At 40.9% G+C, this 15277-nt stretch overlaps 1 protein-coding gene across 1 annotated transcript in view; it reads right to left on the bottom strand.

The window, feature by feature from the left end:
• Positions 1–234: 234 nt before the first annotated feature.
• Positions 235–15277, bottom strand: part of st6galnac3 (ST6 (alpha-N-acetyl-neuraminyl-2,3-beta-galactosyl-1,3)-N-acetylgalactosaminide alpha-2,6-sialyltransferase 3) — a 70235-nt gene continuing 55192 nt past the window's right edge. The window contains exons 4-5 of the mRNA XM_079349002.1: positions 4960–5067; positions 235–2498 (exon numbers count right to left, since the gene is read on the bottom strand). Coding sequence (XP_079205128.1) covers positions 2309–2498; positions 4960–5067 — 298 coding nt within the window. The 3' untranslated portion in view covers positions 235–2308. The remainder of the gene's footprint in view (positions 2499–4959; positions 5068–15277) is intronic.

Below are 15277 nucleotides of genomic sequence, written 5' to 3'. Positions count from 1 at the left end.
TTAACTCTTAAGTGCATGCATTTACGAACGTTTGAGCCGCCTGTGATCAACCAATCAGACGCACTTAAAGCCGTCTGAATGTGCAATTCACAGGGATGAACCAGAAACTAAATCTACACTCTGATCCGTCTGGTTTCATTTTAGGAAGAGTTCATTCAATCATGACTTCTTCATGTGATTTGTCATTTATCAAACAGAATTTACTATATGTGAATGTGTAGTTATGAAGCAGTTTGTTAGGCATTTTATCGCAGCATGTTATCGCAGTTAAGGGCAACAGTCAGAATTTAAGTACATATTGTGGCGCCTCGTGGTTAGTTTCTACGCCACATGTACAGAGGCTTGACTTTGATTCGTTTCATAATCGATTAGTTTAGTTCATTACAAATACCATTACATTTTGATCCCCTACATGATGATCTTTATCGTACTGCACTCAGTCATGAACTGTAAGTTCTGGTGAATAAATGCTAAAAGGTTCCTTCTATATTCAATCTTTGGCTGAGACTTTTTCAGATCCTTAAATGCAGTAACCGGCTCATACAATCCTTACCAGGTTGTCTAAAACAAGTTTGCACATATTCAGAGTCTTCAGTGGGAAGTAAGTGGCCCTGTCAGGATATAATTCTGTTTGCCAGCAAACCACCCAAGGGATGCTTAGTGAGTGAAAATAGCCCACAAACGAGTGCTTGTGTGTGATAGTGAACAGTGCTCTGCTGTAGGAGCGATACTGTGAAGCTCAGCTGTAGTACATTACAGTCGTCAGCGAGCCTGTACTGCAGGTCTCACTTCCAAGTCTTTGAATCCTTCTCCTCTGGGCCCAGGGACACTAATCACAGTCTGGAGACGGGGGGGGGGGAGGGGGGGGTCACAGTCACAGCCGGAGCGTCTCAGCCCTCCACAGCCACCAGCCAACTCACACAACTCAGCACATCTGTGATTATTCCTCCATCCACCGTCCTGGAACCGATGCGTTCAAACGTAATGGTCGGAGCCAGGAGAATGGTCCGCTGCTTCCAAAGACAAACGGGAGGCTGCGTTCACACAGTGATACCAGTGATACTGTACACGAAGAGGCACAAAGCTGCATGACAATATGAACGAGAGAGACGCAGAGCATCTTCCTGCGTCGCCTCACAACGAACTGCCGAGTATATTTCGCAGGCACAGAATGATAATAGAATACAATTAACTTCAAATGGTTTCACTGCACACATAAATCTCTCCCTCGGCGGGACCACAAATGATTTAACTCCTTCCATGAGGATGGAGTTTCTAATTGCACATTGCTCCATGTGCTGTGATGCTCACATTGTTGATGGCACACACACTGTTAGAGAGCATTAGAGACACTGAAGAATAAATTAGCAACTCATTCAGATATCAAACCAACCCCAAAAACAGGTCTCTTCAAAAAGTCTATTTCACAGCATCGTAACAAAAAAGAAAAGAAGCTGACATCTTTAAATAGTGTGAGTAAACACACATCGAATCATCCGAGCTTAATGTGAAGAAATGTCCGATTCACTTCTCCGCTTCTGCATTTTTTTGCTTCTTTTCCTTGTTCCTAAAGTATCGGTTTTTGATGCTTCCATATTGAAGCAGAGTGAATTTCTCCAACCCTCCCTCAGTCAAGAGATGAAAGCCTGAACCATATGTAATAGATTAATTACAGGCTGACGGAAGAAGACACGCAGAGGAAAGCGTTGCAGGCGAGCTCGTCCGACATCCATGGCAACAGGAGCCGTCTCTGCAGCTGCTGAGCTCTTCTTCGGCTACAGTCTTAGAAAAGAAAAAAAAAAAGAAAAAGAAAAGACAAGTAAATCCAGCGCCTGCAGACATGTGAGCTGCTGAGGTCACTGTGAGTTGACGGATGGTTGTTTTCTTCTTCATGCCGTGTTTACTTTCTTATTTGTAAAAGTTACGACAAGCCACTCTTTGCTAAACTCACAGAGCAGCGATGGATCGATTCGTCAATGAAGGGTGGCGTGCTGCGCGGCTCTCTCTCTCCAGCTCTCAAATTGAAGAGGAAATAAGTCGGGATTTCCAAGAAGCAGGAGATATGTTTTATTGTTCTGTTTTTAAAGTCTGATGAAGTGGCCATTGTCCAAAGTAAAACAGCATTTCCAGGTCGTCAGCCATCCGGGACCTCAAGCCCTCATCGAGAGATAATTTGTGCGAACTGCGTGTTGATATTTGCGCGTTAGGGAACGTTTCTGTCAGTGTTCAAATTCAGAGTACTCCAAAATAATGACGGTGATGATAATGATGACGGCCTTGTTTTGTTTCCACTGTGGTTCAGCCAGGGTCACGACAGCGACCAGGGAGGGTTGAAGAACTTGATGGCGTGGTTTTTGGCCCATTTTGCGAAAACAGACTTCTCGGTGATGAAGCGGTGCCCGCCGTAGGGGGCGCTCTCATGGAGCAGATACTCTGCACACTCATCTCGGCTGCCCGCTTCGTAGTAGTGGTACGGGACCTTTCTGTAACCCTCAGTCCTGCAAGGGGGGGGAGAGGAAAGAGAAAGACATGAGGGCACAGTGTTTGAAAACAGGCGGATGATTCTGCATCAAATAGAAGCTGGTGGATTTAACGAGCGCGATGATTGAACTGTCACCGAGTTGGTAAATGAACAATGAGATGAGATGTGACAGCGTATTTCCAATGCTGCTTAGCATGTGATTAGTTGATCGATCAAATCTAATCAGATCAGAAATGATGTCATCAGAGCAGCTCGTCACGTCGTCGCGATGAAGGTTAAACGTAGGCCGCAGCCGCTCTCACATACAAACGACTCACAGACGGAGCGTGCTGCGTCGGTGTGACACGCCTCCGTTGTTTCAATTTACTCTTGACTGAAGAACAAAACAACTACATGTGCTTCTTTACATCCATAAACATTTTAATGCGGGAAATTAAGAAAGCAATCTGTTCTGCTGTAGATGTTTCCAACCTGAGCGAGGTTTGACGATTTGTCAGGAAGTTAACTGTGTGTTTTGATGAGCTAAAGAGGCGGCACATCAAAACTGCTGCAGAGTCCAAGCAACTTCGGCTTTCGTCGATTACTTTACATTAGAACTGCAGGCGGCGACATGTGGAGAGCGAATGGTTTCTGATATAAAAGACGGCTTTATTAGCGGCTGGCTTGTGTTACAGGGTAATTGGGAGAATGAACACAGGCCGAAGAAAAACAGCCATCACTGCAGACAGCGACTGTGGCTGTCCGCCAGCAACCAGTAATACACGACCCAATCACTGCGTCTCGACTCTCTCACCGGAGTGAACTCATAAATTTGAGTCCCTCCGTCTCTGCGGCACCTGATGAAGCTCTATCACCAAACCACGGCTGAGGTCAATTCTGACTACAGCTACCGGCACGGAAACACAGAACATCACGTCTCCTTGTAAAAGTCGAGCAAAGCGGCTGTCAGCATGACTTTGTCTGACACTGAAATGTCAATTCAGAAACTCAGTGAAACACAATGTCCTCTGTATGTTCGGAAATATGCGAGAGACGGGAAGCAGGAGAACACCGCCCCTTATCTGCCTCACTGAATCATAAAATCCTCTGTGCTGCTTGAATTATTACTCCTCTCTGCCGTGTTTAGACTCCCTCTCCCACTGTGCACATGGAACGCATAGAGGATAAAAGGCAGGATTTTTCAACGTGCATTTGGTAAAAAGTGTTTGATTCGTGGGATAGAGACAGAGCTCAGGTTGAGCTGACGGGGGGAGAGGAGGAGGAGAGAGTCAAGCCCATCAAGGCTGACTGGAGACTGAGCAGACATGCCCGGAGCAACAAGCGTCTTGTTTGTCATCCCTCATATGGCCGGGTTGAAAGACAGTAATCACTCTCGCATGAGTCAGAGAGAAGACGACAAGTCACATATAAGCACAGATTTTACTAGGATAAATGCTCAAAAAAAAAGAGAGAGGATGCAATGTATTTGTATTTTCACGAGATACAAACGAAAGCCACAGAATCAAATTTCAGATCTTAGAGGGATTCTGTTTTCAGATGTTCCTGCAAACAAACAAGATTAAACCCTGGAAAAAATCCAAAATCCAGACCTATCCTGAAACAAATACGTCTCATAACCCAAAAAGTAATCCAACAAAGAGGACGTTTTTTTTAGTGCTTTTTTTTGATTTGATATAAATTTATATGCCCGAGATATACGAGAGGAGTCTCCAAATAAACAGAAACATGTTAAGCTAGCACCTCTGACAAATCAGTAAACATGCTTCCTGTAAAAGTCTGAATCATGCCCAGAAGGTTTCAGTATTACAGATCAGTTAGATTCACATTTGTCAAATTTGTTAGATTTGCATTCTTGGGTGAATTTGGTGTTTTTTTTAAATGTTCATTTTGGGCATTTTATAGCCTTTATAATAGTGGAAGACAGTGGATAGGGTAGGAAAGTGGGGAGAGACATGCAGGAAAGACCGCGCCCGCGCGATGACTGAGCCTCAATACACGGTTATACACAGTGTTTTGGTGAATTTGGTGTTTTAAGGGATATGTAGTGGACAACGTCATTCGAAGCAGATATGTGACAGATCCATAAACGTGTATACTATGAGATAATCCCTTTTGTTCAGTGTCCAGGATGGGGAGGTGTTGAGTTCTGCAGCCCCACAGAGACTGCTGGGTGTTCTATGCAGGAAAAACATAATGGTATTCACGGCAGGAGAAACCAATGTGGATATCAGCAAAAAAAAAAAAAATCAGCCATTAAATCCAAGCCGAGGCCGAGGAAATGTATTCCAACAGTGGCAGGCCGTGGTTATGGAGGGCTGCGATTGGACATCTCTGCTGTGAATATGAATGTCGATTTTAAAGTTTTTGTAGGAGTTTTTCCAATTTTCTTTTCAATACAAAGACATTGTGTGTGTGTGTGTGTGTGTCTGTGCGTGTGTGTGTGTGTGTGTGTTTGGGTGCAATAGTTGGTGGCTTACTTGCAGTAGGTGTCATTTATCATGCCGTAGATATGGATCTCTTTGCACATGTCCATGGCGAGGATGAGTGTGAACCAGCCGGTGCTGAGGTAGGAGCCGGACTGGATCCTGCAGAAACACAAAGACATTTTTTTTTTTACTCTTATGTTTCATTTGCATCAAACAAAGAAGATGAAATCATTTGCATTATAATAAAAAAAGATCCATAGAGTTTCCAGGATGCAATGTTCTCTGACCTTCGTACTCGTTGCTCCTGTGGGCTTTGTCATGCAGTTGATCTGAGCTTTTAAATTATTCCAACAGCTGCTCTTATTGTAGGTCGTTCTGTTTAAGAGCCTCGGCTCAGGATCAAAAATGTTAATGTAAATGCATCTCCAGCACAGCAGCCCTCAGCTGCACTACCATATGTCCGCTTTACCGAAAGTTCACATGAGTTTTAAACGCCCATTTACATCTGTGTACATAAATAGTGAAACAAGTTCAGTGTGTCTATTTAATATAAAGTTCCTAAAAAGGTTGAGAAAAGAGGCACAACTCTTTTGTGATGTTGAACAGCTCACCATAACAAGCAAACAACGGGCTGTCTCCTGTGAATGACGCAGCAGCCCTGAGGACCAATCAATACCAACGTGTATAATCCTTTCATCATCAACAGCAGACCAGCCGCGGATGAATCATGACCTTAAAACTCCTCTTTTTTTTTTCTTTTTTTTTTTTAAAGTACGCTTTAATCATCTTCAAACAGAAAACACGGCTGAGAAGCTCTTCCACTCGAGGTCTGTCCAAACGAGATGAGTAAAGTCTGAAGTGAGTCTTACAGAGAACACCCACAGCCTCCACGGCCCCCGGCAGGGCAGAGGGCCACGCACTCCCCCTCGAGAGGCGCCACAATCCTCTTGATGCAAAATACAACAAGGAGCCTTCGACTCTCCGTGAATTCAATAAAGAGAAGGGCATTTTTAATGGTCGTTACGAGGCGATTTGATTTGAATTACACAGACTGTGGAGGATCAAAGGTGTCAGGTGAATGGTTTTTAAACACAATATTCATTAAGCGTAAGTGGACAATGACGAGAGAAAAAATATATAATTCATTAAAAAGGAGTCTTATCAAAAGAATTCAATCAACTTACAAACAAATACAGTTCAAAGTTGATTGCTGTTTTACAGAAGACACAAAATTCATCTTCAAATATTGAAATCAGAAAAGCATTTCTCACTTAGCTACTTCTCTTTTTTGGTCTGCATGCCTCTGCTGAGCAGGTGTTTGCCATTTCAGCATCTTAGTGTCACATATTAGAGTGTATTTCAAGAAGGCAAATAAATGTTCTTTAAATTATGGCAACCTGTGATCCAATAATTGTAAAAACTATTCCCCTCAAACAAAAAGAGAAGTAAACTTCAGTGTGGAATAATAAGAGTTGGCGTCACCACAGTGTTCATGATTTGCTGTGTGGGAAACAAGCAGCCTCTAATGGAAATCCATCACATAGTGATTGATATAAATCCATCTGGTCCAAAGTGGAGGATGAATGACTTGGCAACATTTTAATTCAGTGCAACAGAATAATGCTCTCTCTGCAATGCTGTCCTGATATTATTTTTTCACTGATATAATTGATTGGCATGGAGACCTTTTTTGTTTGTTTAAGGCTGTAGCAGATCCACACATAGTCTTGTTAGTTTATCCCAGCTCAGACTTGATTCATTTGAGAATTGTTGGCAGATGAAATCGCAGAGTGACAGACTGGGAGCATGTCACAGATTACAACCTGCCTTCAACGTTACAAAGCCTGAAATAAGCTCATTAAAAGTGTTTCATTTCTAAAGTTGTGTTGCTGTGAGTAAAGAATAACAAACAACAGAAGTCCTTCTCTCGTATTGTTGTGCTGTGACAGCAGCTGCTGTGCGACTGATGCAGGTCGGAATGATAACTAGCGGTTCATCATTTCCCAAACACTCCACGAGCGAGACGCCTAATTTGTTTTCTGTTGTCAGACGTCCACTGATGCTTGTTTTTCAAATGATATATGATTATACATTATGATTACGAGCTGTAAGGAACATAGACTTGATCATTAAAGCAGGAGAGGAGACAGACAGTGATGGCGCTGAGATGGCTGTGGATAAAAAAAAAAAAACTCAAATGCCAAAATGTGGCATTTGAGTTTAAAATGTTGACCTATGATTGAAGTGACCTCAGGAGGCCTTGTTTGTACTGTCACCGTTTGTGTAGCAGCTTCAAACTGACAGTGTGAACGTTTTAACCTTTAAGGAGGGAGAGAACGTACCTTTTTTATTGCTCAATTTCATATTTAGAGAGAACTGCAGGGTATCTAATGATATAAAACATGGCATGGTCCAACAATATTACAATACATTGATTCTGCAATAACGGATATGTTGTAGGACAATCATATCACAATATCTGATTGACTGACGATTATAAACTTCCCCTTAACAAAGACCAGAAACCAGTGAACTGTGAATCTTTGGGTGTCTCACAGTTTGATTTCAAGTTTATTTTGAATCATGTATACAGAACAGAGTGTTCACACAAGAGAAACAATAAAAATGTATATATATATATATATATATATATATATATATATATAAAAGGTATACATTCAGATTTGATTCTGGTGGCCGTGATTCGATTCAGATTCGATTCAGAATCTATTTTCAATCCAAAACAATTTTGAATTGACGATTCAAAGTCGGTTTTTAAATTCAAACGTGTCAGAATCTACTCCAGTCATCTGTGAGACTGGCTGAACTTCTTGCTGCTGTATTTGACGTTCTGCCGACTGACTAGCTTCAGCGCTTCACCGGTGCAGCTGGTGAACATAAAGCAGCTGGAGGTTCCAGCTCCTTCTTTAAAGGGCAGTTTAACATGACGACAGCGGCGAGAGATAACTCTGCTCTGAGCTCCAGATCAGTCCGACGTCAGTGATCTTATTAACATTCAACATGGACTTTCTGCAGCTTTCCTCAAAAACAGTGCGTCTATTTTGGGTTTAAAGTGAAAAAGCTTAGAAGTTCCTGCTCCGCACTGTTTGGGGATCAAATCATGAGAATGGAGCTCATGCAGTCGGAGTCCTTGGTTCTTAATTTGACAAAGTTTGAGTTCTGTAAGTGGTTCTCTTATCGTTGTCAGTTCAGCTGTTTCTCTCTCCTGCTTGTTCCAAATTAACTTCTGTTGCAGCTAATTAAAAACTAAAATGTGTCATGCACCCCTGTGCAGCTGAGGATTTGTTTTTGAAGACCCTGACAGCAGGATGATTGTTACAGACACTGAGGAAGCTTCGGGAGTGAGATCCTGTTTTTAATCATAGCTTGACAGGGATGTTTTTTTGTTGTTGTTTTTTTAAACATGCGAGTGGAACCGAGGTCTCCAAATGAATACACAAAATGTTTTGACCCTATTATGCTGCATTACTTCTCATATTTAGAGGTGTTAGTGGTCGACTCGATCTCCTAATATAAAACTTGACTTTTGACTCCGCCCTTCTTAGCATGTCGGCCCCTCTTTACTGACCCTCAGTTCTTGTTGCTCTTCAACTATCCAATCAAAGAAGACTAAAAAAGAAGCTCAGATTGAATCGTTTTTGAGTATATTATGTGGATTTATATGAGTTTATTTACCGTGTAAATAGTGAAAAGCATGTATATTCATAGTGTATCATAATTCTGTAACTGATGAGTTTGCCATTTCCAACCTCAGCTTTATAAAGACAGCAACTTTTCTGTAACATCTTGTTCTGTAAATATGAAACTAATTAAAAACAAGACCCCAAAGGACCTTTTCAACTCCAGATATTAAACTGCAAATTATGAAGTGTAAACTACTTGTATAAGTTTGTGACTTACAAACCCCCCAGCCGCAGACTTAAATGAACAAATATATTTTATGACCTCGCTGAAGCCAAACGTAGTGAGCATAATTAGCAGAAACCAGCCGGAATTCATTTAGAAAGCAATCAACCAGAATCAACTTCATTTGTCGACTTTTAAACAGCCAATATTCTGCAAGCCAAACAAAGTCTCTCTTCTACACAATGACAGTGGAGTCAAAGAAAGGCCAAATTAAAAAAAAATGTTGTTTGTTGTAATAAGGGAGCGGAGGAGCACAGAAGGGAAATGGCACATTATCAGTGATACACAGCTCTGCAGCTCTTAGCCGTCAGAGCTGTCAACACATCACTATTAGCCTGCATTATTCATCAGCCATTTGCCACTCCAGCAGCAGACACACACACACATAAAGAACATTCTCACACACACACAAACACAAACCGCATCTCCAGTCGAGAGCTGAATGTCCTGGAGCGAGAAAAGAGCGTGCTGGAAGAAGTAAAGGGGAGGGATCTGCTGACCTGATAAGTAAGGTTTGAAAGCAGGGAGAGGAGAAAGTGACTTCACCGTCTACAACAGGTTATGTGTTTACCTGTGTATTATAATGGGACTACACAGCTAAAAGAAGGCTGTTGTGTCCAATTTAAAGCAGAGATAAGGTGTGGTTTGAAGCAGCTTCGGCAGGTGCAGCAAAAAAAAAACAAAAAACAACAGAAAAGAAGAAGAAGCCCAGATAGCTGGAGGACAGAGGGAGAGAGAAAGCAATTTGCTTGTTTTTGTTTATGCAGAAAAACACACGCTTTTCTCAAAGAGGGCAAACAAATGTGTCTGGAGGTCTGGCTCAACGTTGCCTGGCTTTTAACTGAGTCTCTTTTAGTCCCCGCTGTCGCTGCTGTCTTGAAAATAGAACACAATAAAGAGTGTTAGGGCACTTTTGAAAAAAAGTTCTTATTTAAACACTTCTTTTTCGTGATCACTGCAACAAAAAAGCAAAGCAGTGATGCAGGAGTGATTTGAACTGACATGCCAGGACTCTACGGCATTACCAGCGCAGGGAAATGAAGGGTGTATGAGGAATGAAGTCAGACACTCAGAGCAGGGTCGAAGTAAATAATCCCTCAAGTCTGACTGAGCCGGAGCTTATTGTGCTTTACCTGCTGGGTGCCGGAGGCTACAGAGCGGTGGAGAGCTGTCCGGGATCAGGGACAGACTCATCTACCTCCGACTCTGTTCAATAACTCGCACTTGACATTCACAGCAGGGGAGCTGTCCATGTGCGCGAGAAAATCTGCACTGACGACCGCATTAGACAAACTGTGCGTTATAATGCCTCTGCAGCTGCACAAATTTGATACGACACCTGTCAGGAACACTTAGTGAAATGTAACTCAGCACTATTGTGAGGAGTTGATCCTCTGTCCGGAAGGAAATCAGTTTGACTCTAAATACTGTTATTTGTCAGGCCAAAGTCAATTTTAGATAAACACAAACATTCAGATTGTAAGACACCTGCTGGGTTTACTCGAGCACCTGGTCCCACACTGGACGGATCACATCCGATTCTAATCAAACCCAGAATCAGAGACTTCCACGAGGCCATTCATCATGACCACAGTGTTTAAGGAACAACGTGACGCTGTGTTTATTTGACTATCGACTTCTCTGCTCTCCTGTGTCTGTACTCCAACATGAAGTGACAGGAAGCAGATATCACAAAGACTGGAAACAAGGGGTCACTGGGAGCTTTATTTAGGGCCAAAGTCTGCCATATTAATAAGTGCAAAAAAAGTTTATAAAAGTTTAGATATAATATATACACACACACACACACACACACACATATATATATATATATATATATATATATATATATATATATATAGTCGAGTTAGACTACAAAAAGAATCGAGCCCTAATTCATCAGCGAGCCAGAGATGAAATGTTGTTCCATTTCTGCTGTAAACAATCCCACGTTTGCTAACAAGTTCATCTCAGATACTGTTTTCAGCTTTTATAAATATACTGAATGTTCTTTTATACCTGAAATGTTTAATTTCCTACATTTGTACAGCTGACTGTTGTTTTGGACTCTGTAACAAAATGCGACTCTACAGTGCTCTATAAATACATTTTCATTAAAACAACAAAGCTGCAGAGCAGGATTAGTACAGTACCTTTGGTTCTTTCGAGCTCTGTTTGATCTTAACATGGAGACCCTCGTCCTCCTACACATCAGTTATTTTTAGACATTTCATTCTTACAAAGAGGAAGGACACTTGATACTGTTCTCATCCACTCTTCTATTCTGCCTCAAAGAAAAGTAGCACTCAGGCAGAGCAACAATTGTATGTTTCTAAAGCACCATCCAGCCACTGCATGCAAACATACAGCTATTGTAAAGCAGGGCTTCTTCACCAGATGTACCAGTTTAATATTGATCCAGATTCAGAAACATGAACAACAGACTCTTTCCCTCTGGTTGAGATTTTTTTCTTCCTCCTGGGAGCATGTAGCCTGCATGATGCAGATGACTCTTTGGTATTAATCGATTATTTCAAATGACAATAAGCCGTGAGACAAGTCATTGTGTTTGCCCATGGGCGGGTTTCTGTGGAGAGGAACAACACACCGTGTCGGCTCGTGTCTCTGAAGCAGCTGGGAAGCCCCTGGGACGTCACAGTGACAAAATCCCGAGCACAGCCGTCGGGTGAAAACAGGCTTTTTTTTTTTTTTCCTTCCACAGACCACAGAGCACAGAAATGTATTTTAATGAAGGGAATGAGCAATGCAGCCATGTTGGTTTGTTGTTGAGGCAGTTCTTAATTCTGCCTAAAGGCTTAATGAAGCATCAGGGTGACCTCCACAAACAGCTGTATGGAAAGACTGTCTGCTTTATTCTGTTTACTTTAAAGGTGAGATACAAAGTTCAATCTGTACTTTGTGATAATGTGCAGTCAAAAAGAAGCTCACTGCTGCTTCCTGTTCAGTGATGACTCGAACTTGATGTGGGACTGCTGCGTTCGATTCTAACACTCAAACGATGGACTCTTTATAGTTAGAAGGCTTTGTTTTTAAATCTAAAATACATGGTTTCAGTTTATCAATATTTCGTCATGATATCAGTGTGGCTCTAAGCCGGTGTTTGTCTTCAGTCTGAAATATTCCAACAACTATGGTGTCCAAAGGATGACTCAAAAAAACATCATAATGAGGCTTTAACCCTTTATCGGGCAAGTGACTATTTTTGGTCATTTTGGTAGACCACCCTTCTGCCCCTCAGTAAGGTCGAGAAGCATGTGATCCTCGCTCAGCCAATCAGAAGAGATCACCCATCATCATTGTGGCATTGGAACCAAACATGGTAACTTCATCAATGTTCATTTTTCAAAATGAAATTTAAAAAAAAAAGAAAAGATTTTTTTTTTTAACATAAATAAAATTCTGTTATGTCCTCCAACAACACTCTGAGGTTGAATTTTTGAATGTCAAAGTATTTGAATGAGTGCCCTATAAAGGGTTAATGTGGTGCTGTCGTGACCACACTGTGCCTTCATCAGGTTAAACATTTTTATTCCTCAGCTTTCGTCTGTTCATGGGAGCTGACTATTTTTTCTATCCTTTGGTCCTAAGTCTTTTCACTGTGTGCTCTTTAAATTGACTGAACTTTCTGTTTGTTTATGTTTAACTGCAGTTTGGTGAACGTTTTGTTGTTTTGTAAATTTGCTTTATAAATACTATCGGATTGGAAATGTTGTTAACTGTCAAAATCTATTTGATGACCAAACGTTACAGCACTAGCTGTATTTAAAGCTTTTAAATAACTATCAGCAAGCTAACATGCTAACTAAGATGACAGTAGTAAACATTTGACCTGCTCACCATCATAAGCCACTGTGGATAATTAGCAGGAGAAATTAAACCTCTTTACGATTTTCCACCAAGTCCAGCTGCCTCTCGGCTCAAACTTCCAACTGACCATGACTGAGAACTTACACAGCTTTAAAGAGACTCTTATCTGGGTTAAAATGTTCACATAATCAATGTTTAACAAAAATGTACTGCTAAAAGAGACTGAACGTGTTCTATCGATAGTCTTCAGGTGTTTTTCAGAGCTCTTATGAGACCTTCCTACCAGCAGAATATACATGAAATGATTGCTATCTACTCTTCCCTGAATCGACTAACAGGTGGAAAACTGAGCCTTCAACCCTGCAGTGATTACATCTGCTCACAGAAAATGGAATAATGGAAAATCTTTTAAAAGTTTTCATGTTTGCTGTTCGTCTTCGACACAGTAAACATCTTTCATTGGTTTGGTCTGCCTTCATTATTTAACACAGGCCTCTTTTCATTCACATCTTTCAGTTCATGATTGTGGAAGTTTTGCTTGGCCTCAATTATGTCATGAGGGGGAAAAAAACCGTTTACCAGATGCATTAGTGAAAGCAGATTTTGTTTTCGGGGTCACAGGGTTTTTGTTCTTCTTTGATGAACCACAAACTGTTCCACCAGATTAAACACTTAAGCATGATGAGATGTTTGCAGATAAATCAGGTCATATTAAGGTTCATCGTCTGCTGATATAAAAAGAAATATGAATTGCACTTTAATGGATTTTCTCATTCTTCACATTAAAATATCATTCAGCTCTTACCTCTACACATCCTACAGTGTCCTTGATATCATACATATCAAGTTTGAGCTATAGATTACTGAGGGCAGAGTCCAACAGGTAGAAAGGATCAGTTTTGGTTTCAATGATGATTTTATGTTTCCTATTGTTACTTGATGTATTTGTATAAGTATTTGATGTTTTGTGTTGTTTTTAATAGTCGGACCGATTATACGATATCAGTCTATTGTATCTTATTTGGTTTTACACGCTGAGGACTGTTTTAGGTGCCATGATAAAATAAATCACTAAATCACATAAAACCACAAGTAAATGTATTCATCAGGTGTGGGGAAAACAAAATGGTGTGTTGACAAATCTACTTCTATTTGACACAGGACATTAATTTAAAGAGCGAACATCAGCAGAATAAAGCAGGCGTATTCACGGACAATTAATAGATTGATTGACAGGTGCAAACAATGTCTCAATCAACACCAAGTGGGAGTCCTTAACCTAATGAAATCAGGCTGACTAAGTACAGGAGCTGCCCCCATGAAGTGAGAAAAAGAAAAGGAAATTAACCCCCGACTGTAAGAACACCAGGTGCGTCTGAACAAACGACACTTTCAGACAAATTATTCGAGGAGAAGTTTTTGTCCGAATGAGAGTGAAACAAAGTTCGCCTCGCATTTCTCTATATTGCTGCATTCAAACTTTTTTTTTTTTGTCAAAATAAACAAGTCTGCTTTCTTCACATTGTGAAGCTATAACCACTGTACCTACTTCCATCTTCTTTCCTGGGATCAGGTTTCCTGTGGAAGAATATAAAACTGTCACTGCCCATTTGTCACTGTATGGCTCTGCTGACCTTATAAGATGTAGCTGGCAATATTGTTTTTTCTTTTTTCTTTTTTTGTGTTTTGGAAAAGAATAAACCAACCAATAGTTTCTTTCTGGAAAGAATTGTCTGCAGAGATGGATGTGCTATTGGTTGATATATCTTTTTCTACTGTGCTGTAGAGCTCCATTCTTGTCAAAAATCTGCTGCAAGCCATTCCCTCTCTGTGTGCTTAGTGTTTCCAATCTTTTCCAGCTGTCCTTTAACAATAAAGGCAAAATGGACCCAGTGTTGCTGTGTACTGTATGACTTTCATAACATCATACAAACACAACATAGTCCCACACACAAAGTCATGCAGTCATGTAGTTTCACCAAATGATCCACTGTGTATTAATCCACGTCTGAAAAATAGTCCCCGCAAATATACTCTTGTTTAAAGGTCTCATTCAAAGCTACTGGGGACTTTTGTTGAGAGATCTCAAAATGAACTGTCATCTAGCCTTCTGAGGAACTGTCACCTGTCTTCTGGCCTGCTAAGAAAAACCACAAGTGGGAAATTTTGTCTTGTCTCATTCAGAAAGAGGTATTAAATCAAATACATATGTTTGTGCATGTTTTTGCTTGTTGTGTTTTGAGAAGGGGGGGAGACTTATCTGCCCTTTGCAGTACCCATATGCAAGTTATTTTGGTCTTTCACAAGAAATCTGATGCAAGTTATTTTGATGCACGTGTACTACCCCTCCCTATGTTGCAGACTTATTGGTCCTTTGCAGTAGCTTTATGCAAATTACTATAATACACATGTACTCACGCTTGCAACAGTACATAGACATGAAAGTCAGAGCTTTTAGAGCAGCCGACCCCAGATAACAGGACTCCTTCATCCTCAGAGCGGAGACTTTTTCTCTCTTACAGGAGATAGACAGCTTTTTATATTAGCTTACACCCAGGAGGGATTTAGCTTACTTATTACCAGTTGCTGAATTCATTATTGTTGTGTATTACTA

This window comes from Symphodus melops (genome assembly GCF_947650265.1).
Source record: "Symphodus melops genome assembly, chromosome: 7".
Lineage (NCBI taxonomy): Eukaryota > Metazoa > Chordata > Actinopteri > Labriformes > Labridae > Symphodus > Symphodus melops.
The sequence above is the reverse complement of the archived record's forward strand: the minus strand, read 5'-3'. Positions and strand labels throughout refer to the sequence as shown.